Source organism: Antedon mediterranea, chromosome 7 (genome assembly GCF_964355755.1).
Source record: "Antedon mediterranea chromosome 7, ecAntMedi1.1, whole genome shotgun sequence".
Classification (NCBI taxonomy): Eukaryota; Metazoa; Echinodermata; class Crinoidea; order Comatulida; family Antedonidae; genus Antedon; species Antedon mediterranea.
Genome location: NC_092676.1, coordinates 10,829,499 through 10,855,021, shown reverse-complemented (window position 1 = coordinate 10,855,021; position 25,523 = coordinate 10,829,499). Strand labels below are relative to the sequence as shown.

The 25,523-nt window shown below is 33.8% G+C and overlaps 1 protein-coding gene across 2 annotated transcripts in view; it reads left to right on the top strand.

Moving 5' to 3' along the window:
• LOC140055766 (amine oxidase [flavin-containing]-like) overlaps positions 1-25,523 on the top strand; it is an 84,223-nt gene that overhangs the window by 45,840 nt on the left and 12,860 nt on the right. For both annotated transcript variants that reach the window (XM_072101167.1, XM_072101166.1), the window contains exons 4-13: positions 1,441-1,554; positions 1,702-1,793; positions 2,320-2,461; positions 11,314-11,466; positions 12,025-12,184; positions 12,496-12,592; positions 15,670-15,723; positions 17,539-17,596; positions 17,696-17,793; positions 18,235-18,346. In XM_072101167.1, the coding sequence (XP_071957268.1) occupies positions 1,441-1,554; positions 1,702-1,793; positions 2,320-2,461; positions 11,314-11,466; positions 12,025-12,184; positions 12,496-12,592; positions 15,670-15,723; positions 17,539-17,596; positions 17,696-17,793; positions 18,235-18,346 (1,080 nt within the window). The remainder of the gene's footprint in view (positions 1-1,440; positions 1,555-1,701; positions 1,794-2,319; positions 2,462-11,313; positions 11,467-12,024; positions 12,185-12,495; positions 12,593-15,669; positions 15,724-17,538; positions 17,597-17,695; positions 17,794-18,234; positions 18,347-25,523) is intronic.

Below are 25,523 nucleotides of genomic sequence, written 5' to 3'. Positions count from 1 at the left end.
GTTTCACAATTCTTAATATACGAGAAAACCCAGGAACGATAAATGGGGCGAAACGACCATGCCTATGAATACATAGGCCTCTAGACAAAAATTCAAGGCTAGCTAGGCTGAGCAGACGGTTTAGCTAGGCCTAGACCTAGCTTAAAGTTAAAAGCAATCTGATATTATAATGCTGTTGTTGTACAGTGAAAATCATGAGGTTACATGTAAATTATACTGACATTCTTATCGGAAATATTACTTAGGCCTAAACAAATCGTATTAATTGTGTGTATAAAATTTATTCCCCATTTTTCGACACATAATTTACCAAAGGGAAGAAATTTCCACAATGCGTTGACCAGCGACTAAAACGCGTCAGTCGCTAAGTGTAACGCGTTTCGCGACGTATTGTAAACTAATAACCCCTAAGTTACTGAAAAACTGTAATTTGTTAAAAAACACTATTTTCTGACCGATTTTTTAGAAATGAGTTTTTGGAAAATATTTCCGTATTTTTCCTGTTTTTTTTTATGTAATCACTTTCAATTAAACATACTTAAACATAATATAAGCTGAGAAAGTCTGAGTGTAGCTCCACTTTAAACACCTATCCAGTATCTGGAGTACAGTATGTTGGGAGGGAGGAGGAGGAGCAAAAATACTGGCATAATGAGGTAGCCTATATGATTGGAATTGTACTAGGAAAAGTTAATACATTTGAACTGTCCAGGGAAGGAGTTAAGGTTTGTTGATTGTGGCTGGGATGGTGAGAGGAGAAAGAAGGCTGGGGGACCACAGTATCAAAATTAGATATTTCAATTATCAGCCAATATAACACCTTTACACAGTTTACAACGTACTTAAACCATAGGCCTGTCATAGCTATGTATACCTCTCTCAGTTGAATTGAATTTTTCCATCACTCTGGGAAGAATATGTTTTTAAAAAAAAAGAGTGTGGGATGGAGGTTGGTGAATATAGGTTGTTAAAAATTATGGTAGCTGAGCTGATATATTTTCGAACAGATAGGTACCAACACAAAAGCTCCGTAAAGTTGATTTTTGAGTGTACAAAAATACAATTTCCTAATGATTTTCAATGAAAACAATTTAAATAATTGCAAAATACACATACTTAAATTTTTTTATGAACAAGAGTTTGTTAAAGATAAGTGTTTATAGTATCGTTTTTTATTAACATTTTAAAATGGATAGGTTAGGCCGTTTTCACATTCTGAACTTCAAGGCTAAATATCTCAACTCTGTGCCACTTTTATGATTAAAATAACAAATTCTGTACCAAAATATAAAGAGGACTCACATTTGAGAGCCATATTCTAAAAATGTTGGAATAAAACTTGTTTTGATTTTCAAATATTTTAGAGTTTTACATATAGAAATCATTTACCATAAGGCAACACAAATCTCCATTTAAATTGTGTACCCATGGCACTTTCAGGGCAAATTCTATCCATATATACCTGCTGAAGGATACTATCCAAGATTCTGGAATCCGTTTGTATGGTTAGACATCAATAATATTGGAAGACAATGGGATTTCATTGGGTCAACAGTAAGTATCATAGTTTAGTAGTTCCGAATACCATTATTTTCATAATTAGTGTGCTACTAAAATATGTTTGTGATTCAATATTTATGGCTAAAATTGTTTAAACTGCAGTTTGAATGAAATAATTGAATATCTAATTATTTCAATCAGATTCCGTCCTCTGCACCATGGGAATGTCCAAATGCTGAAGAACTAGATAAAATGACAATGCAACAGTGGATAGATGAGAATACATGGACTAAGTAAGATAATGAATGCTTTAATTTTACTTTATGAAGTGTACAGGTATGTCTTCATCTACTGTCCAGTTGTGCATGCCTATAAATTAATAAACAATATCAGTGATAAACAAGATTTGTAGGGAGAATGCATGGACTAAGTAAGATAATGAATGCCTTAATGTTACTTTATGAAGTTTACAGGTATGTCTTCATCAGTTGTGCATGCCTATAAATCAATAAACAATATCAGTAATAAACAAGATTTGTTAGGTACTTAAGACAGTTTCTTTTTGTATAACAATGTTTAAACGCACAGTTAGCCTTCTGTACCAACAATCTGGTAAATCATGATAGATTCTATACTAGTGATTTATTCATGTATAAATTCATAATGTATATTTACTGGATTCATGTTGGGCTATAGGCCTAGTATAATAATGAGTGCCTGATTTGTCACAATGATACAATGCTACATGACATACTGTTTTTCAGGAAAGCAGTATCAAGACAAGATTTATATGGTTTTATGTAATCTATTCTTTTACAGGACTGGTAATCGTTTCTGTACACACATGATTAGTCAAATTTTAACAGCTGAGCCTCATGAGATGTCTGTTCTATTTTTTATGTGGTATATCAAGCAATGCGATGGGTTTCTACGAACATTTTCAGCAGAAAATGGAGGTCAGGTGAGTTTCTGTTTCATCTAGATGCTGGTTTATGTAATTACTCTGTCCTGGCAAAATAGTGCACAAATTAATTATTTTAATTTATTTATTTTCAGAAACAAAAGTATGAATCAATATAAATATACAATTATTATCCTTTTTGAAAATTTTGCAATTTTTTATATCAGATACTGCTTTTACGGACTTACATTTATAAAAGCAGCAGCTGATATAAACTACTTAAACAATTATCAATATTAATTAAGCATAATACCGTGGCTCATTACATTATTACCTTACCTATCCTCTTCAGGCCAAGTGTCCCATAAGGCTACAAGATGCTCTCTCCAGTCAGTTTCTAGCTTTAACTCTAGCTTCATTCCATGATCTTTAGCCTAATTTATCTCTTTCCTTCTCCACTGTGCGCCTCCAGGTTGTTTTGGGGCGACCCACACGATGTTTCCCTTCTGGCATCGATGTTAATGCAGTTATACAATGGCATTCAGGATTCATCCTCAGAACATTTCTTCTTTTTTTAACGTTAGTTTTGGTAAATTTATTTCTGCGTTAGACATAACATATGGCCATCTGATTTTTGAGATTCGTCTTTAGCATTTAAATTGAAAGATATCCAATTTCTTCTTGCCTCCCTCATTGATTTTCCATGTTTCATAGCCACAAACAGGTAGTACAGACTTTACTAGTGAATTAAATATTTTTTTTTTTGGTTTTCAGTAAGTATTTGTTGGACTTCCATATCTGAGCTAGTTTCATAAATGACGTCATTGCTTTCCGTATTCTACTATTGATGTCTTCACCACCGCCCCCTTGACTACTAATAATGGCACCTAGTTTATTGACCTTATGGTCATCGATTTCAATTCTATTCTTGCTGTTTTCTTTTTATTTATTTTAAGCCCTGTTTTTGCAGCAAATATTAAGTTTTGTTGCCTTTGACTGCATATTCTGAACATTAGATAAAAGGAGCACAGCGTTATCCGCAAAGTCTAAGTCCTCAAGTTTGGTAAATTTCCATCGTATCCTGGTGTTACTTCCATCAGTTGTTTTCCTTATAATCCAGTCAACTATAATCAAGAATAAACATCCAAACATCACATCAATCCATGAAAGTGATATAAAAGGCAGAGTGCTATTTTACAGCTTGTTCAACAATATTTTGTATGACAAATATTTGGTTCACCGTGCTTCTGCCTTTTAAACCTGCTTTCTCATCTCTTAGCATGTTGTTCAGCCCATTGCTTATTCTGTTAATTAACACTCTACCAAACACTTTGCTAGGAACAGAGATACAGTAACTGTTATCCCTTTCCAATTTCCAATTCGGTAAAGTCACCCTTCTTTGGTAATTTTATGATGAACCCCTGTTTCCATGTTTTTGGATTACTTTTTTTCCCCATATTTTCTTAAATAAATGTTCAAGACATTCAATTGTTATGTTAATGTCAGCTTTTAGCAATTCAGCTGTAATTTCATCTAAGCTACCAGGTTTACCATTTTCAATTTTCTGAACTGCAGTTCTGATCTCTGTTTTAGAAATATATTCAGTTGAGATTTCATCTATGGTTGAATAGATAATATATTCTGTATCATCTGCAACTGTGTGTTCTGGAGTAGGCCTGTTAAGAATCTCTTCAAAGTGCTCTTGCCACCTCTCTCTCTCTCTTCTCTGCTTCAGTTATCAAATTTCCAGACCTGTCCTTTACTACATTGGTTGCTTTCCTTTTGTCATTGCTTAATGTCTTTGTAATTTCGTACAATTCTCTCATTCTTTCATTACCGGCTGCTTTCTCTGCTTTCGTTGCCAGGTCATCTGCCTATTTCCTCTTATCTTTTCTCATGCTTTTCTTAACTTTCTTATCTGTATCTCTGTATCTTTCCATGATATTTTGTTTAATTCTCTGTGACTTTGCTTGTTCAATATTGCTCTTTAATTATCTTCTTTGGCTGTTGTCTTTTTTCTTGTAGCCAAGTACTTCTTTTGCAGTTTCCTTGTGATACAGTTATAATGCTACTCTATTTTTTCTCCACATCTTCTCTTTCGCCGACATCTTTCAACACTTCAAATCTGTTATTTAGTTTGATTGAAAATTGCTTTCTCGCATCTGGATGTTCAAGTTTAGTGTCAAACTTAATCCTGCTACTTCTGTGATGGTGTTTTCTATTCAGTTTCAGTTTGATTTTTGTGCGAATTTGGTGATGGTCACTTGTGCAGGCACCTCTCATAACACGAGTGTTCCTTTTGGATGATCTGTCTTGCCTTCTAACTAGTATATTGTCTATTTGGTTGTGTGTCGTTCCTCCTGGAGATGTCCAGATGTATGTGTGTATATTTCGGTGTTGAAAGATTGTACCGAATTGTTTAGACCGCAATAGTCAGGTCAGACATCTGGACTGCTATTGGTTAAGCTGTATTTCGATACAACCTGTATCAGCTACAATATTACCAAAGGTCTAGTTGTCATCAAGTCTGAAAGCTATCCTGGCAGGGACACTTGTCCCTAGTAGGTTTAATCAAGTCAGGCAGGTTTCAGGCTCTTCAGGCCTATGGTAGTATAAGTTAGTCGGTTCCTCGGCGACTAATCTGAGTCCCCACACTGGAATTTTTAGTGTGAGGATGGGGGTTGGACCTCCTGTCAGAATAAGATCAAGATGACTTAAAGGACTTCTTTAGATCGGGCTGGAGCCCAAGAAATCTATTTCAACCTCCACTAACATATGCCTTGCCAGCGTGGTGCGAGTAGACAAATTACCTTAACCAATTATGAAGGGAAGTAACACACGAGCCCTTCTCTACGCATGGAGTTAGGAAACAGAGCATGAGGGATTCTTTTGGCAACATACCAAGCAAATGACGGGCTGGTTTCAAATCCGCAGGGAAGTTCCAGTTCTGATCAGGGAATTCAAAATACTCACAGCACCGAACTGCATATTTGCACTTACAACGTTAGAACTTTACATACTGATGAGGATTTAGAAGCTCTATTAAATGAGCTTGATGAAATTAAATGGGATGTGATAGGCCCTGCAGAAGCTAGAAGACCAGAAAATACCATCAAACTAAACTGTGGTCACACTTTATACACATCAGCAGCATGCAGCAGCAAAACGCTTGAACTGGGCTTCCTTGTTGAGAAGACAATCACAAACAATGTGCTCAAATTTAAAGCATATTCCGACAGAATTGCTGTACTGAAGCTAAATCAACAAAAGACACACACTAAGACTAGTGCAAGTCTACGCTCCAACCACTAGCCACGATGACGAAACCATAAAATCATCTATATATAAATTTACCTAGGGGCAAAATTCGGTAAATCGCGCGTTATTTCTAGAATGTTTACTCGATGGTATATAAAGTTGGTTCGTACTTTCGGTACTGATTTTAACCGCCTGATGTAACCCTGTTTACTAATTAAATTGAGTTCGATAATTAGTTATTGACGATTAAAACGAATTTAGGTTCAACGATTTGCCCCAAATAGGGGTGTTTTTCGATCGTGGTATACACTGTCTAATGGATGTCCGTCTTGAAAAATACCCGCAGGCGATAATACGAGGATGCTTCGCATTTTCCTATCTCCTCCTACAATAATTGTTTTTAATGGCTGAAAACCGGTTGAACAGCTCGAGTACAGCATCATAATGTTGAAAACAGGCCGATTTTCTTTAAAAAATACTATTTTGATAGATTTAATATACGTTTATACAAATGTATTGATTTGCGATGAATGGAACATTCCAATCTCTGTTCCACAAGTGTCTATTCCCTCAGGCGTCGTAAAGGCAAGTACTGTATACTCATAACAGAAATTCGATCCATTTTTTTTTCAATCTGTGCTGCAGAGGTTGGATATAATTTTTTTTTAAACGGATAAAGAGCTAGCGTTTTCACTCGCCGTATATTATGTATAAATCTTTATTATTGCAGTTAAACCACCCACATCATCACCCTTCCCTCACTGGCATGAGTAGCGTTGTAAAACCAGTAGAGGATAGGCCTACGGTACATCACATGCCCTAAACGCAGAACAACTTTGGTGGGTAGGGTAGGAACCAACTTAAGTATGAATTTGCTCTAGGAAACAATTGAAAACCATTAGGCCTATTAATTAAGTTGAGTTAGATAATTTAATATTTATTGACGATTAATGAATTTATGATTTTCCCCGAATAGAGGTGGTTTTCACAAATTGTTTTACATTATATAAACATATACACGTCGTAGTGATGTATCGTTACATGTAGGGGCTACTGTACTATTTCAATCGACTAGGACGGTGATAGTTTCAACAAAGTATTACATCGCAATGTTTTACTGTGTTTAGTGGTATATTATTTGTAAAACATTAAAACAATAATAATAATAATAATAATAATAACTGGTACTTGTGATAGCGCATTATGCTGAAAGCCTCAATGTGCTTTACAAAGACAGAACAATTTAGAAATTTACAAATTAAAAAATGGGTTTTGAGGAGAGATTTGAAGACACTGGTGGAAGTAGCCTGACGGATTTCAATAGGCAACGTATTCCATAGAGAAACGGATGCCGAAGAAAATGAACGATTTCCAGAAAACTTAGTGGAAGGATGAAATATATGGGCAAGAAGAGACTCAGATCTAGATCTCAGAGACTGCTTAGGAACATAAGGTTGAATAAGTTCAATTAATATTTCGTTACTAAATGGATAAAGAATAATATTTAAAAATTGTTCCTCTTTGCACCCATCCTCTTCCCCATCCCTCAACCCTAATGTTACATACAAAACACAAATCAAGTTTGTTTAAATTTGACTTAAACAATTGGTCTCAAGTTTCTCTTTCGGAAGTAATTCCCATGGTGCTAATTTTAGTTGAGTACATAAATTATAGTGTCTATTTATTCGTTCCTGTAGGCTGTAAACGACATGTATTATTGTCCTGCGGTACGTACATTTGAAATCGCCAGTTTTTTAACGCTGAAATTATTATGTATTCGAGAACCATCTGTGGGCACAACCTAGATGGTACGCGAGCGAAGCGAGCGTACCATCTAGTTTTACAAAGAACTAGACTAGGCACTAGGGGAGGATAAAACAACATACACACTTATTATGGGCGACTTCAACGCTAAAGTTGGACTAAGAAAGACCAGGAAAGAAAAAGGCATATAGGTCCTTTTGGCATTGGTGAAAGAAATGAGAGAAATGAGAGACTGCTGGAATATGTTGCCAGCAGAAACCTTGTTATTGGAAATACATTATTCCAAAAATCTATCGACAGGTATTGGACATGGGAGAGCCCAATGCCTCTACACATAACCTCATTGACTATATTGTAACTTAAAAGATATACTGATGGATGTATTTCTACAGTCCCTAAAGTTGATATTGGAAGCGACCACCGACTTGTGAGATCAAAAGTTAAGATGGATACGAGATTGGAGGGCCTTAGAATGTTGAAAAGACTTAGGAGAGATCAACATCAATAAACTACCAGAACAAAGCATGAAATTCATATTAGCATTGAAAAACAGATTTGCATCATTACGCCGCGATCAGATGGATTACCAAACAGTAACCAAAAGTTACAACCAAATCGTCCAGACTACACTTGCAGCTGCTGAGAAACTAGCAAAAGAAGAAGCAACACATGTTAAAATAGATAATAATAGATAGATGGCAGAAATCAAACAAATGAATCAGAAAAGGAAAGCACTGAAACCAAAGAGGTTCTTGAAAAGCACAAAGGCCCAAAGTTTATCAACAGAAAAATGCCAGCTGGAAACAAAAATTATAACTTGTTTGAAGGACTCAGATGGAATTGAAACAAAAGACAAACAGCAACTCAATAAGGTGTTAAGGGACTTCTATAAGACCCTTTATAATAGCAACCAATCGGACTGGAGAGAGAATGAAAATTGGTCTAACAGAGCTGATGTGGTTCCCCCTATCCAACCGGGTAAAATACGCCATGCCCTTATAGAAAATGAAAAATGGAAAGGCACCAGGTGAAGACCAGCTAACATCTGACATAATCAGCCTGGGGAATGAAGAGGCAATTTAATTACAATAATCACGGATCTATTCAACAAGATCAGACTAGAAGAGGAAATCCTTCACCAGTGGTATGAAACCAAAGTCATTCTTATATTCAAGAAAGGAGACAAAAATGTTAAAATTACAGACCACAGCTTGCTTCCGCACCTGTATAAAATCTTTACTAGGGTGATACTTGCTCGTATGGAGTCACAGCTGGATGATAGCCAACCAAGAGAGAAGGCGGGTTTTAGAGCAGGGTTTGGTACATCAGACCACCTACACACACTCAGCCTAGTTATTGAGAAATCAATGGAATATAATTTCAACTTGTTCTTGGGTTCCATGGACTACGAAAAGGCTTTTGATATCCTTGAACATCAGTCACTTCCGAGAGCTTTGAAGGACCAAAACATTGACGAGAAATAAATCAAACTTATCAAAGCTATCTATAAGAACCCCACTTTCAGGATTCACCTTGATGATACCATCACAGAGTCATTCGAAATTCTCAGAAGAGTTAGGCAAGGGGATCCAATATCTCCTAAATTGTTCACAGCTGCTCTAGAGGAGGTCTTTAAGAACACAGACTGGAGCGACAAAGGTATCCTAGTAGATAGTGAACTATTAACACATCTTCGCTTTGCAAACGATATTCTTATCCTAAGCCACACATGTCAAGAACTTCAAGAAATGATGCAGGACCTTGACAAAGAAAGTAGGAAGGCAGGTCTTAAAATGAACGTAAAGAAAACCAAAGTCATGTAAAATACCAAACACAAAACTTCAAAGTAACTGTACTTGGAAGTAGTTGACCACTACATATATCTTGGAACGAAAATAACTTTCATAAATAGCTCAGGAGAGGAGATCAAAAGAAGAATTCAGCTAGGTTGGGCAAAGTTTGGTTCCTTGGGGGATACATATTCCACGACACATCATTACCTATCTCTTTGAAAAGACAGGTCTTCAACCAATGCATCATACCAACCTTTATCTACAGTTCGGAAATATGGACCATTACTAAACGTCTCGAAAAAGGCTTAGAGTAACATAAAGGGCAATGGAAAGAGTACTAATAGGTGTCACAAAGAAAGATAAAAACAAATCTTAATTTAGGACTTAATAAGCTGCATAAAATTAAAGAAATAGAGGTGGGCAGGACATCTGGGAAGGACTCCTGGCCAGGAGATATGACAACAGATGGACAGTCAGACTGACAAATTGGACTCCAAGAACCTACAAAATAGGCAGAGGGAGACAAAAAAATGAGACGGAGGTATGAACTAACAACACATGGTGGCATTGCATGGCAAAGAGTAGCTAGAGACAGAAGTGAATTGTCAATTGGTGAAGAGGCCTTCATCCTGCAGTGGAAAGAAATAGGTTAAGAAGAAGAAGAGTCATCGAGTCTTTCTCCGTTATTGTTTTTTTCCAATGTCGTGTTTCCCCATTATACTTCTGTATCCTTCATTTCCTTTCCCACTTTTGAATAAAAATCTCCCATCGCAATAAGTAGATTGTGTTTGTGCATGCTGTCCGTGACTGATTATAACTGCTCGTAAAAGTTGTCTTTCTCATTTGTTGGTGCATACGTTTGAATGATTGACAATGTCATGAATTTTTAGAAAAATCTTGCATATATAATTCTGCTATTTATTGGTTTCCATTCGAGTAGTGATTACTCTGCTTTTATTGACATCATCAGTGCCACACCGTGATGATGTAGGTTGTCTTCTGTCTCTGGAAATATTATGCTCTTTCCTGTGTTAAGTCTGACTTTTTTAAATCCTAGCCATCTGCATTCACTGACTCCCAGTATATCGATTTTGATTCCAACATTTGTAATTTCTTGTGGCTTGGTTATCAATGTCTTCAACCGCTGAACGTCCTTTCGCCTTTGGTCCAACAGTCTTATACTGTCCACAAACGTGATGTTGTCATCAGCTGGTATTTGGACCGTCACATCGCCAAAGCCTTCCTCAGTAATAATAACTGGTATCTGAGTTTCTCTTGTACAGTAGTTTCCGTAACAAAAATTTTAACTTACCGCAGTAGGTTTATTTTCGGGATTTTCCTTCCCCTAGCCATCGCATCGTTAGCCTGACACAGGATGGTGTCAGTTTCCAGGGAGCACCACAGGGTGGTGATGTTGAATTGAGTGTTCTACGATTCACCGATAGACTACTAATTTTCGCTTTTCACCCAAGGCTTAAGCTAATTGGTCCTGACACGTGATGTTACAAATGTCAGGCGTCAGAACACCCCATGCTCGACCCATTACATTATTAACAACATTAAATTGTTGAAATTTACTCACCTTCAAAGAAATCTTTAATATCTCTGGTTGGTAGGAATACAGTTATACTTTGCTACCAGTTTTGTATACAAGAAAAAAAAAGTTCAATTCCAAATACTTATAATTGATAATCATATTTAAAGTAAAACTATTCTGTATGGTAATAATTATAACATGTTAGTGACAAAAATATGAGTAAAGTTATTTCGGTTTGCCATCAAATCCAATCTACATAATTGGTCAGATTAATATGGAGATGATTTCACACTATAGTTTGCGCCTTATGTACATTGGGACTATGTATGTTTAGGAATTCCAATGGTTATGAAAACTACATAGTGCCAGTGTAGGCCTAATGGATTATTTTATATACTGTACGCATATGTATATATATATTTTATTATTTTTTGGGACCTGTACAGTTCGACGGAAACTCAGTGAAAAAGAATGTGAACAACCTACCTTTATGTAATACTACTTTACAGTAAGATAATGATGAATTATTATAACTTTAGCAACATATTATTGATCTTCAGGAAAGAAAATTCATTGGTGGGTCACAACAGATTAGTCTTCGTCTCCAAGACAAATTAGGAAAAGATAAAGTGATCTTGAATAGTGTTGTGATTACTATCGAGCAGAACGATGATGAGGCTGTTGTTAAAACGCTTGGAGGAGAAATATACAAGGTATAGAATAAGATGTAGTCTACAAAATTTCATTAAAACAATGAATTTAGGTTATTTTGTTGTATTGTCATCTGACAAGTAACCATGAGTGAGAGCAAGTCAAGCTTCTGCACTCACTACTGTTATTCTAAAGATGATTTCTTTTCTTGAGAACTCTATATTAGATGGCTTTTATGAGGGGTGTTGTATTTTATTGGACAAATAATAAATATGTTAAACACCACTTTTGTGTATCGTTTACAGTATACACAAAGGCTAGTCTAAGTTTGGTATTTAGTTACAGAAATGACTGTAAAATAGCATTATTATTTATTTTTTTATTCTGTCTTTAAATTCTTTGTTTATTATTCTTAAAGTTATTTACCTGATAAAATATTAAATATTTAAAGAAAAAAATAGTCATCAGCCAGAAGGACATTTTCTGGAAGAAATCACATTTTTTGTTCCATTTGTTTTGTTTTCTATAAGCGTTTTTGTTTTGACAAAAGTGGATAACTTTATTAAACCTACAAAATGCCTATTCATAGTTTAGTATTTTAAAATTCTATTCTAATTCAGTCTAGATATGTAGTGATGGCCATTCCTCCTGGCATGATACAAAGGATTAACTTTATGCCACCATTACCTCCATTAAGAAACCAACTCATCGCCCGTGCCCCAATGGGATCTGTTCTAAAATGTATTGTGTACTATAAAACACAATTTTGGAGGAAAAAAGGTAACCTTTAGAAGTGTTTACGTCTATAAGATGAATTCATTAAAGAGATAATGTCAATACAAATGATGGGTGATGCGTTGAGACGAGGTAATAAACTGCCAAGTGACTTGCAACACTAGTTTATATGTTCTTAATAAATTAGTAAGATGATAAAATGATGGACATTGAATTGAATAAGCAATATCTGCAGTGACTATTAGTATTAAATGATGTTGCTCTAAGAATAATTTTTTTTAATCACATGTGTTATATCTTTGCTTTACTGACATTAATGTGGTTTACTAAATTCTCTCATTTCTAATAATCATAAGGTTTTTGTGGCTCAACTTGGAGTATTGATCCAGAGTTTCCAATTAAATGGTCGTTTGATGATACAAAACCAGACGGAACTGCACCAGCCCTAATCACGTAAGTCTTGTTTTCTTTAAATTCAATTTCAATCACTTTCTTTATTATTATTAAGACACTCAATCAAATTAGACACGATTAAGGGGTGAAACCATAGATATAGATTTATTGGTCCATTATAAAATATGCACATATATACATACAAATATGTCATATACAAGGCTGCAGTCGCGTGCTCAAATTTGAGTTAGTGTTACCGACCAACCGACTGACCAACCGACCGACAAAGTGAGCTGTAGAGTTGCGTTGCACGTGACTAAAAATGTTTAATAAATATAAAATAATGACAATTAGGCATGGCTACAGTAGGTTATTATACCATTTTTATTTCATCTTAGTCTATATTGTTCCGTGGCAGCCTCAACGCTGTGAAAGTCATTGATACTGTTGAGTTCCTTGACATTTCGATCAATATACTTTGATTGTGAGAATACAGGAAGTCCAGGAAACTGGGAATATAAGTAAAATTAGGTGGGACTGGTGTGAAAGCTAAAACATAGCAAGGTTCACAGGAATTGAATCTAGCGCATTGTTTCTCATGAACAATGATGAATTTAGAAACTAGTTATAAAAGAGCCTAGTTTCAGGTATAAACAACAAAGCTAAATAGCATTGTCTCGAAGTGGGGTGTAGACTAGCCAAACAAAAACCATTAGAAAGGGTTGTGAAATGTAAACTGGCCAAATACTATGACTTTTTGGTGCGTCTGGAATGCCAAGAAGGAACAGTAGCAATTATTTTAGCATCTTATGACTATGAATGCTTTGTCTCGCTCTCCTCTTCTGAACTTCTTTAAGCATGATTGGAAGGTCACATCCAGTCTCTCCAATGTATACCTTTCCACATTCGCATGGGATACACACCAGGTTGGCGATGATGGTTTGTCCTTGTGTGTTTGAAGAGACAATTTGTTGAGTGTACTATCAAATATTTTTATGTCGCTGGGTACGATGAGAAAGCTGTCCTACATATGGTAAAAATACAGAGACTTTACTTTCAGACATTCTAAACTCTGCAGGATCCGCTGCTGGTTGATGATATAATTATGTTGTAACCATTCGAGTTCCAACGCTTTGGTGACATTGTTGTATTTTTTATCTTTTTGTTGCTGACGATGTGCGATAATTTAATGAGAGTCCTACTAACCGATTTTTTCGTCGATGGATGGTGGAAAGATCGATTATGTAAATATCTGTCCATGTGACTATATTTGCGATAAACTTTGTAAAACAGAGTTCCCTCCGGTTGTTTTTTTTGTAACAAACACGTCAAGAAATAGTAAAATATGGTTGTTTTTCTCTTCCACAGTGAATGTTATAATTTTGATGTTGAGAGTAAAGGTATTTAGAAAACAATCTAGGTCCACTTTGTTGTACTGCCAGATGATGAATGTATCATCGCCATATTGAAGCCAGCGTTTTTGTTGCTTGTTGAAGTTCTAAAAAGATATTAGCAATGACTGGGATAAATGAGATCTCATAACCATGCCTTCGGTTTGTTTAAAGTAGTGATCTCGCCATTTGAAGTTATATAGTAGATAATATACATAGTAGAAGTAAGTCATAGATTTCTTCTGCAGTAAGTGCGGTCCTCTGTTGGAGTTTAGGGTCAGCATGCAGTCGATGTTTGACTATAGTGCAGGCTTCTCTGACTGGAACATTTGTGTATAAAGACTTGATGTCGAAGCTAATCAGCTTGTCCTGTAAACGTCCTTGATGATGATTTCCACAAAATGCTGAGAATTCTAGTTAGTCTAAGTTAGAGTCCTACCAGTGGGTATACTATTTTGGCTAGATATTTTGCCAGGTTGTAAGTTGGTAAGCTTCTGTAAGAGACGTGTTTTAGGTTGCCTAAAGAGTCTGGGAAGTTTTGATAAAAGTTGGTGGTAGACAGACTTGGATAAAGCATTTAGCGATGCAGTTCTAGAAGTTTAGGAATTTTCCAACAAGCTTTTTTTTTATGTTATGTACCGTACCACCGTTTATTTCTCAATACGTTAGCATGACGTTAGGAGAGTGTTTATTCACAGGTAATTTATAGACTATGTACAGTACCATGCACCATTTCTGGTTTGTATAGTCTATTCTGTGCCTAGCTTACCTGATTAAACCAAAATTAGCCAGTGTAACAACGGACCATGTACTACTAGTCAGCGGTGATATTGGTGCCATATTAGTGAAAATGGTAGTGTGTTGTATGGACTGTTATCCTAGGCAAGGATGTCATCAAACAACGCCCATGAAGTACATTAGCGACCATACACACAGGTTGTGATATTTAAAGATGTCTTGTAATAATTTACAATGTCACCACCTTTTCCTGATTCAAATTTTGTATCTTTTATAATTGTATGATACTTTTTAATTGTTATTTCGCCATCAGTAATTTTTTTATTCTACCAGGTTTCAACAATTGCAATTATGACATGAGGTTTTTTTTTTTTTTTATTTCTGGGAGCAATTCATTTCTTTTATTGGTTAGATAAATTTCAAACCACAGTCTAAACTTATCATTTTTTGCAGTGTTAGTCTGACACATCTGTGTTTCACAATGTCAAATTAACATATCATGAATTTCTATAGTTGGAATATAAAATAAATAAAAATCAAAAATGTATTTCTTCTTCTTTGTTCTTTAGATGTATTTTTAATTAATCTTGAGATCTATTACGGAGGGTGGCAAAAATTGGATTTAACAATTTGGTCATTGTTACTAAATCCGTTTCTCCCTAAGTATCCCCTCTTTTAACTTCTTGCCAAGTTCTCTATGTTCAAAATGCATTCATATTAATACATTTAAACTTCCAATATACAGTAAGTCGCAGACTTTGCTATCTGCACTAAGTTAAAAGAAGACTGGTTTATATTTACGATGACCTTTTTTTTTACACAATTATTAATGGCTATGCTGTTTTTATTAATACTAACTGTTCTCGTAAGAATACACCCAGATGTTTGGAGTATCACAAATTATGTTTCTATTATCCCTCTTGAAATATATCTCAGTGTAATATATATAACATCCATAATTGTTATCTACTGTACTTGGAAAATATTAATTTAATTTTTTTCTGGTAGGTTCATAACTGCTAACAAAGCTAGAGAATTCTGTGCACTAACTAAGGATCAAAGGTAAGCTTAGTTATACCTCATCTTTGCTTACATACATAAATCAAATAGATATTGGACCATTTGATCCATCACACAGCTTGCTAACTAGTTTTCGCGCTGCGGCTTTATTCAGCTATATTCCCAGAGGACTACTCATCGAGCGGAAGCTATAATTCTAGAGGCTGACAGTTTTGGAATTTTGTAAACTTGGACGGGTCATGCTCAAATTACAAACCCCAAAGTACGTCTGGGAGAAGAGAGTCTATGAAAACATTTGCTGATATACAGTATAGATGCAAGTAGACCGTAATCTGTAAAATCTTTTTTTCAATAAATAATGACTTCGTTCTTGCTGTCAACCTAGGCCGCTTATTATAATAATTCACTGTCAAATAATCAAAACTTTATTTTGGCTGTCAACCTACTGTATAGGCCGGTATTTTTACAATTCCCTTTGCAAAAAAGCATTATACGATCCGTATTCGTTTAAAGATTATACTAAGAATACAGATCATATACGATTTCACTGTTTACATTATTTCCACTCTGTTGCTTCACAAAGAGTTGGCGTCGTATATGTTTATCATACGGACGTATACTTTGTTTATTCATGATAAAAATACTGTATACGGAAAGTATACGAATCATATATAAACTATATCCCATTTATAAATTATTTAAAAATTGGCACTGATGCTTCCCAAATGTTTACAGACAGTTATATCTCATATAAACCAATAATTATAGCTTACATAAAATAAAATCATATTATTTGTGGAATAAAAGTAAAGTCCATAAACTGAATTATTTAGTTAACACAGCAAAATGTCCATGCCAAGTTTACTCATTGCAGCTCATGTTACACACCACTCGTGCAAGCTTTGGACGGTCATATAACATCGTTTATGTTAAGTGATATTATTCCGCGAAGTGTGAGTATGTTGGATCGTTACCGAAGTGGGGTTTTTGGGGTTTTACTCCTGCTATTAAAATGTTAACGTGTGCTCTAACCAAGAAATACAGTGTGAGTGGTGTAAAAAGTGTATGGTGGTTGTTAAAACCGGTTCACATTATAAACAATGAGAAATGTTCCTACAGCTCAGTTTCCGCTCAGTCTTGAAAATTAACAGCGTTGTTTTACTTCAAAGAGATCCTGCAAATGTCTAATAGAGTATAATAATCTATTTGATCACAGAGGTGATTGTAGGCCTTAGAAGACTACAGTCTTGCACTACAATACATACAAGCAAGCATTACATATACAGTATTCAGATTACCAATTAGTAACTTTACTTTTAAAAAAAGAAGAAAAGTTTCAGCAGAGCTTTCGGCCAACACTAGCCCTTCATCAGTAAAAAATATATATAGTATATTTAAAACTGTTAGTCAACAAGCGAGCTGCGTTTTTTTGTTAAACAAAGTTTGATGGTATTTTTTTGGTTTTGTTATTTTAATCCTTCCAATTCCAAACCTGCTACCTGCTACCTGATTAATGTTTTACTTTATATTTCATTGCAGGTTGCTATTATTTGATGCCATTATTTTTTTTAATATTGCGTATGCAAAATAATAATTACAAAGATCTCGATATCTCACAAAGATACCTGCAATATCTTACAAAGATCTCCTTAAAAAAATCTCCATATCTTACAAAGATCTTAAGATTTAACAAAGATCTCAAAATCTAAAAAAGATCTTTATTTTATAAATAAATAAATAAATAATAAACTTTCAATAAAAGTTTTTGACTTGATACAATTAGTAGGGCCTAATATTTGCTTTGTAGTTTTAAGTATTTTTTTGTAAATGAAATATTAAAATACTTTTATTTTACAGAATAAACAAAATCTGCCAGTATTTTGCAAAGGCATTTGACTCTAGCGAGGCCCTATATGTAAGTGTACAATTGACAATGAAACATGAAGAAAATATAAGCATTTTATGTTCTAATAATTAGAAGATTCTAAATATATTTTTCCCCATTTCTTCAAAGCCTGTATACTATGTTGAAAAGAATTGGATGGAAGAGCCTTATGTTGGCGGTTGCTACACAACTGTGTTCCACCCGGGAACTTTGTACAGATATGGACGGTGGGATTAAAAAAAGAATTTAAATTTATTTTTGTTGATTATTAAATATATAACTTAACTAGATTTAAAAAAAACTATTGGTGTAGACATACATTATTAGAGCCATAAAATTCATAAAAGTTGTGATACCATATTTGAAACATCTTAAAATACATCTACATGCAGGTTAATGAACCATCATGACTAGGACTTGAAAGCCTTTGTCGCTTTCTAAAATCTATTTTAGTATTTTGCAATGATGTGTTCAAATAAGGTTGTCTGTGTGATAAACAGAAACAAAGGTCATCACCTGGACATAGAATTGACAAAAAAAAAAACACTAAACAATAATTGCAAAACTAAACTCAGTGTATGTGAATGTAGTTTTTGCAGATGGCATCATACTGTATAGTTATCTGCCAGTGTATTTATAATATATGCATGATTCGAAAATCTCAACAGGGAGCTTCGTAAACCAGTTGGTTGCATTCATTTTGGGGGAACAGAAACTGCTAGTAAGTGGGCAGGTTATATGGATGGTGCTGTGGAGTCTGGTGAGAGAGCAGCTAGAGAAGTAAGTTAATTGTTAATACAAATAAATCATTTCATCTAATTGAAAGTAATAAAACAAATAAAAAATGGTAATAGTAAGCCAGCATTTGTATTTTTCTTTATGAAATTTCGACAAGTTTGATTTTTCACTTTCATGTGGTCAATGACATCATAAGAAACTAATTTCAACTTGGTGCCCAACGTTTAGATGCGTTTTTTACTGAATGGAGGCGCTTTTTCAAAATGGCTGCCTATATCAAATATCTCGACAATCACTTACTCTAGAAACTCAAATATGCTCTCAAATTGATCATAATATACATATTTATATTTACTCAAATGACAAGTTTCATCAAACGAGAAGTACCAATTTTGACCTTTTAACCATGACCGTGATCATAATATCTTGATAACTACTCGTCATAGAATTTTCATTTTGGTCTCAAATTGTTCATAATATGCATTTTTATATGTCTTAATAGAGAATTTTCTTCTAAAATGACTAATATATTTCTGACACTGCATTGTGGTTGTTTGGCATTTAAAGACTTTATTTTATACATTTCAACAAATTCGAACATACAATCTAAATTTTTAAATTGTATACTGTTTCAATATTTTTAATTATCAATAATAATAATAATTTTTTATATTCAGTGTTTGGTTTAGGAACTTCAAGAATGTCAGTACACCTAGTATTGTAATTTATATTTCGTTCTTTGAATAAGTTTCTTAAATAAGCTGTGGCATTTGTGAATTCATAATTTTATACATGGATAGAGCTTCATTTTGATATAATTTATAGTATTGAGATTGATCCAGTTTAGTGTATATATTATATATCATATTACATTTCAATAATGGGGAGCAATTTTTGATTTATACATGTATGCTTTGTGGTAAAAAATAATTGCTTTTCTTCAGGTAAAAGAGACCATGAGCAAGAACTCTGTTTATTACAATCAATTTTTGTTTATTCTAAGTTTGGGTTTTGTCTATGACTACACCCAAGTGTTTACAGTGATCAACACAGTTTATTTGTGTGCTATTTGTTGACATTTAATTTAGAACGATTTATTTTAGCTAATTTTGTGTGCGTTCCTATATAACCATATATTCTGTTTTGTTAACGTTCATTTAACTTTAAAGTTAATTTATTTGTTATGAGCCAGTTTTGAACATTTATTAGGTCAGAATTTAGGTTATCTTTTACATCAGTAATAATGTAGAATGTTATTTGCTGAGCAATGGATAGCTGTGTCATCAGCATTGTTTTACAAAGATTGACACAGTTTGGGTGGTTATTAATGTAGAGTATGAAAAGTAGCGGTCCAAGAATTGATTCTTGTCACCACAAATACTAGTAATCACGTCTATTAATCATAGTCACATACTAAAATTTGAACGAAAATCAGGCACAAATAACAGAGATGCGTTTTATTGAATGTGATAAAATATGACGAAAGAGAAAAAAACCTAATTTTAAATTCAAGTGGCCATTTGATGACCTCACGACATTTTGTACGTAAAATGTGTACATGAATTCATAATTCATGAAATTGTGGGTAATCGTGCACTGCTTTTTAACTTCAACTGGCCATATGTTAACGTCACAACATCCGATATAGGCTTGATTTTTATATGAATTTATATCTACATTTCATCAGCTTTCATAATAAATTAAAATCATCAAGATAACCTTCAATTCTGAAGAGTTGTAATTATATTCAAAACGGCGAAGGTAAAATTACACGACCTACGTTACTTACAAAATAAAAATAGTGACAGTCATGAGAAAGTCAATTAATAGAGCAATCACATACTAAAATTTGAGCGAAAATCGGGCACAAAATAACAGAGATGCGTTCTATTGAATGTGATAAAATATGACAAAAGAAAAAAAAACCTAATTTTAAATTCAAGTGGCCATTTGATGACCTCACAACATTTTGTACGTAAAATGTGTATATGAATTCATATCTACAACTCAATGGCTTCCAGAATACGTTAAAAAGAATTGTGGGTCATCGTGCATTCTGAAGAATTATTTTCATTTTAAAAATGCCTTATTTTTCACCATTTTCAGCACTTTAATGCAATTAATTTGCGCATTTTGTCATTTTTAACCTGCTCGTATAGCATTATTTTAAGTCGGAACTGACTCAAATGTAGTGAATGTACTAAGAGTGAGTAGAATGCGATTTTAAAAAACAAATCGTATTTTTTTACGCTTTTTAAGTATCGCACGCGCAAAATTTTTTTATTTTTTGAAATACGCAAATGGCCTAATTCATGCTCTAAATTGATTAAAACTTAATTTTGAGCTTTTAAAATTTTTAACATACAATTTCACGCACACGTACGTTTTTACTTGCTAATATTTTTACCCTTGACCTAAAGTTTACGTGTAGTGAATTTCAATAATATGTGATAATGAATTATGGAGATATGATTGATAATGTGATTTCACAAAATGGCGTATAAATGACGTCACGGTTGAGTGATCATGCTGAAAAGCTTATTAGGATTAAGTTAGAGTATTTGAAAGATATTGTGAAATTTTTGTGATCATTGACATTTAACTTTTTGAGATAATTGTTACACAAGATAGTGTACAGAAAAAAGAAGAAGAACTAGACATGTAACTCGTCACTTTGACGAGTTTGGTTATCCGCCGCGCAAGTGGTGCAACATTAACATTAAGGGGATAGGTTGAGGACAAAAGGAAGTGTTCACGTTGGCATTATGACCTGAACTGAAGAATATGATATGTTGTTATTGCTGAATTTTATTATTTAAATTCATATATAGTATACACAGTATAATCTGTATCCATATCACATACAGTGTAGAATAGGTGAAATTACGGGACCCGCTATTTATTGCAATTTTTTAACATGTTGACGGTTTTAAAATGAAACGCGAAGGTAGCAATTCCGAAAGGAAATTATCTCAGCAACAACGTATTAGCGTGTAGAAGAAATTTGAATACGTGAAATATTGATGCGCGCTCTTTTAAATGTAATGAATTATGACGCAAAAGATGAAAATACGACCTTTTTTATTTAACTGGCCATATGATGACGTCACAACATCCGATTGGCAAAATTTTTACATAATTTCGTATCTACAATCCAATAGCTTCCAGACAAAGTTTTAATCGTGATTATCACATTTTATTCTTACGAGCTATAACAGATTAAAATTTACTGTAAAGATGAAATTAATGGCACACGTGATTTAAATTTTTAGGCACGATGACGTCAAATAAAATATTTTTAACTCATGCGAAAGATACTTGATTGACCTAGACAATATCAAAATCGGGGTGAAAATGGAAAACGGATAAGTGGAGATGCGCTCTATTCAATGTGATGAGCTATGACGAAAGATACAAAAATCCTAAATTTTATGTTCGCGTGGCCATACGATGACGTCATAATGTCCGGTTACCCATATTAATACCTGATCCGATATCTGCAACTCATCTACTTCCAGAATATGTCATCCACAAAAATTTGACCGTCTAGTTTAGAAATTACGACTGTTTAAAAAAAGGCATATTTTAAACGAATTTTTTAACCTTTTCATAAAAAACGCGCGCAAATTGTCCAATTCGACGTGCTCGTATGACGTATCTTTAAGTCGAAATTATTTAAAATTTGGTAAAATTACTAGAAAAGGCTGAAAAAACATAAATCACGCGAAAAAAATACGTTTTCAATGCTACGTGCGCACCGTACACGTAAAAATGTGCGCACGCGTGGGAATTTTTGACATTCTCAAAACGACATGAAACGCGTAGAAAGTTGATTAGAAATTAATTTTGCGCATTTTGAAATTTTAAATGCGCGTACGCGCGTAACTTTGTGTAAAACACGCAATTTTTTTTCAACAGACAGTTAGCGCATGATATAAATTAAACTTTTGCAAAGTTTCATTTTAAAATGTTGTTTGGTTTTCGACATATGTTAAATACGAGAAAATCGTTAAATCGCGCGTACGTCGCGTTGCGCAATTGTAAACATCATGAAAAGCTTCGCTTGACGACGTTACGTGAATGTCAAAATGTTAACATAGTTAACAAAATGTTATGTTTGCAAGTTTTAGAGAAAAGCGTTACACAAAAATCATACAGAAAGAAAGAAGATGAAAAAAAAGATGATTTCGTACAATCACAAGAGGTTATCCTGCAACTTCGTTGCGGATAACCAATAAAGATTTCATACAATAACAATAGGTGATCATTTTATTTTAAATGATCACCTAATTATCATGTCATGTCATGATCAACTGTGTCAAAAGCTTTTTTGAGATATACATATCTAAACATACTAATCCTACAAAATTACCACTGTCAATTTCATCAATCCAGTCCTCAGTAATGTTTAATAAAGCTGATGTAGAGAAAATAGGCTGGAAACCAGATTGTTGTTCATAGAATAAAGGCTCAATAAATGGGTAAAGCTGATCAAAAACAGCACGTTCAAGAAGTTTAGATATAATGGGCAAAATTAAAATTGGTCGATAATTACATTATTCTTTTCTTTTACCATTTTAAAAAATTGAACATTATATACTTTCATTTTTTAAATGATTAGGCAATTCTCCAGAAATTAAAGACATATTTATTATAAAAGTTATTGGAGATATAATTGAATTTATTGCAAGTTTTAATAATTTAGCAGAAATTTATTTGATTTGGTTACTGCATATGAAATACTAGTTTCTAGTTGGTTTTTTACTTTTTGGGACTTCAAAACTCAAAGAAATGTGTTTGTTTGTTTTATCTTTATACGAGGTGACCTCTTCAGTCAAAGACTGATCTCCCAGAGGGCCCAGTTGGTGATCAGTGGCTGTGATGTACTAATACACCGGGGTAACCCCCTACTCGTCTCGAAAGATGTACTAGGTTCTTTAAAGTGCACACGAGCAAGTTGTGTAAACCCCCTACTCGTCTCGAAAGATGTACTAGGTTCTTTAAAGTGCACACGAGCAAGTTGTGTACACTGGACCTACGGTTTATAGGCCTAGTCCTTATCCGAGAAGACTCGTTCTACCACCAGAACCATGGAGTGAGTGAGCCTCGAACCCCTGCCGATGTTATGGCTACGTGATTACGGTTCCACTGTCTTAACCGCTCGGCCACTCACTCAACTAACTAACTAACTACCATTTTTTAAGACACTTCTTTCTTTTCTAGTCTGTTTTATTTTCATAAAATATTTGTAAATTAAAAGAAATGTTCTTTTTTATTGTTGTTTTGAAAGAAATAAGTGTTAACTTGAATTGATTATATATACTGGTAATCTACTTCTTAAAATTAAATGTATTGTTTATATTTGAACCTGGAATATTACTGTCATTAGGATTTTCAATATTTTTAAATTCTTTAGCTAAATTTCGTCCTACATTTGCAAAATAATTGTTCATTTCGTTAGCAGTAGTTTTGAGGTCTGATTAAAGACCATTTTTAGTATTAAGTGCAGGTATTTGATTGTTTTTACTTTTAGATGGGACAATATACCTAATGTTTCCCAAATGTTTTTAGAGTCCTTGGTTTTTAATTGATTTGAGAAATACTCTGTCTTACACTTTTTATTTTGATTTACGTTGTTTCTTAGTTTTTTAAACACATTCCATAAATTATGGGTATTTTCCTAATATTAGCTTTTTTCTTATCACGCTTTTTCATTAGTAGATATGAGGTCATCAGTTATCCATGGGCTAGTTTTTTCTTCATAGGGGCATGTTTGTTAGCAATATCTAAAAATGTTTTTTTCAAAGAAATTAAGTGCAGTATCAGCATTTGAATATCTATGTCAGCTCAATTGACATTTTGCATATCAATTTTGATAGCATTTTCATTAAAATGTTTATAGTTTCTGTTGTTAACATATTTATGTTTACTCATAGGTTTCTTATCTTTACACATAAATTGCTTAGTGATCACACATTCCTGTATGTAAAACACCTGGTTTTGATACTTTATCAGGATCTGATGTGTAAAAATGATCTATATAAAGTTGCTTTCTTGTAGGATTCTTGTTGGTGTTGTTATTAGTTGGGTTAAAAAATTATTATTTTTAGTTTATTCCAATTAATTTTTAGTATAGCAAGTAGGATTATTTGTAAGTATAGATCACAATTTAAATCATCTATTAGCATAAATTCTTTGTTATTTAAGTCATAATTGTTTTCAAGAAGGATTAAGGATATGCATCAGTTTGAGATCAAAGCTTCCATGACTCTAACCGACAGAGCGCGGACCACCCTCAATGTTAAAAAATAAACACAGTTTAATTAACCGTCGTTAACAAAGAAATGGTCGCGTGCCTAATATATTGTTTACTCCACATTCTCAACAACCTTTAAACTTGTTGGCTATGCTTTCGCGTGCTCTTATCTTGGTGGGATGATTAATATTTTATATTTTAGCGCTAGCTGCTATGGCAACGAACACAACTTTATGCGACGAATTTAATATAACTTTTCTGAATTCAAATTAAACGATCTCCCAGAAATATTACAATATTATTAATAAATGTAATAACAAAATTAAATACAAATTGTTTGTAGTAATCTTTGGGTTTAAAAAAACATTAATTTTGCCATGTTGGAAATCTTCCGTGATTGATCTATGCTAATGTTTTTATGACCTGTAGTATAGCCATACATCTGAGGCAACAACTAGTTGTTATTCAGCCTACATGTAAATTTTAAAAAAAATCAGCAAGGATACTAGGACCAGGCCTTCTAGGCTTACTAGTAAACCCTATGATTTGCCGACATTGATATAGGCCTGCAGGTATAGGCCTATTCATTAAGTGTAGTAGCTATACTTTTATGCTTCTTTTGTTTATGGTTGAGTTCGCCTTGCGTCTTCTTTTTTAAAACGAAACGAGAGCTAGAGAGTAGTAGAGTCAGTGGTGACGTATTGCAACTATACATAGCCAGCCAAACCCTGAGTCAAGGATCACAGTTTTCATTCAATTAGGCCCGGTGATTGGATGTGATGTGGATGACATAACCACTAACCAATCACCAGGCACTACAATTTAAATATGAAGAAATATGAAGAAAACACTGCTTAGTCATATATTAAAAACATGTTTGTTGTACTAACACCCCAACAACATACATGGTCAAATGCATAATTTAATATTCTATAGATTAACACGATTTTTAATGGCAGGAGG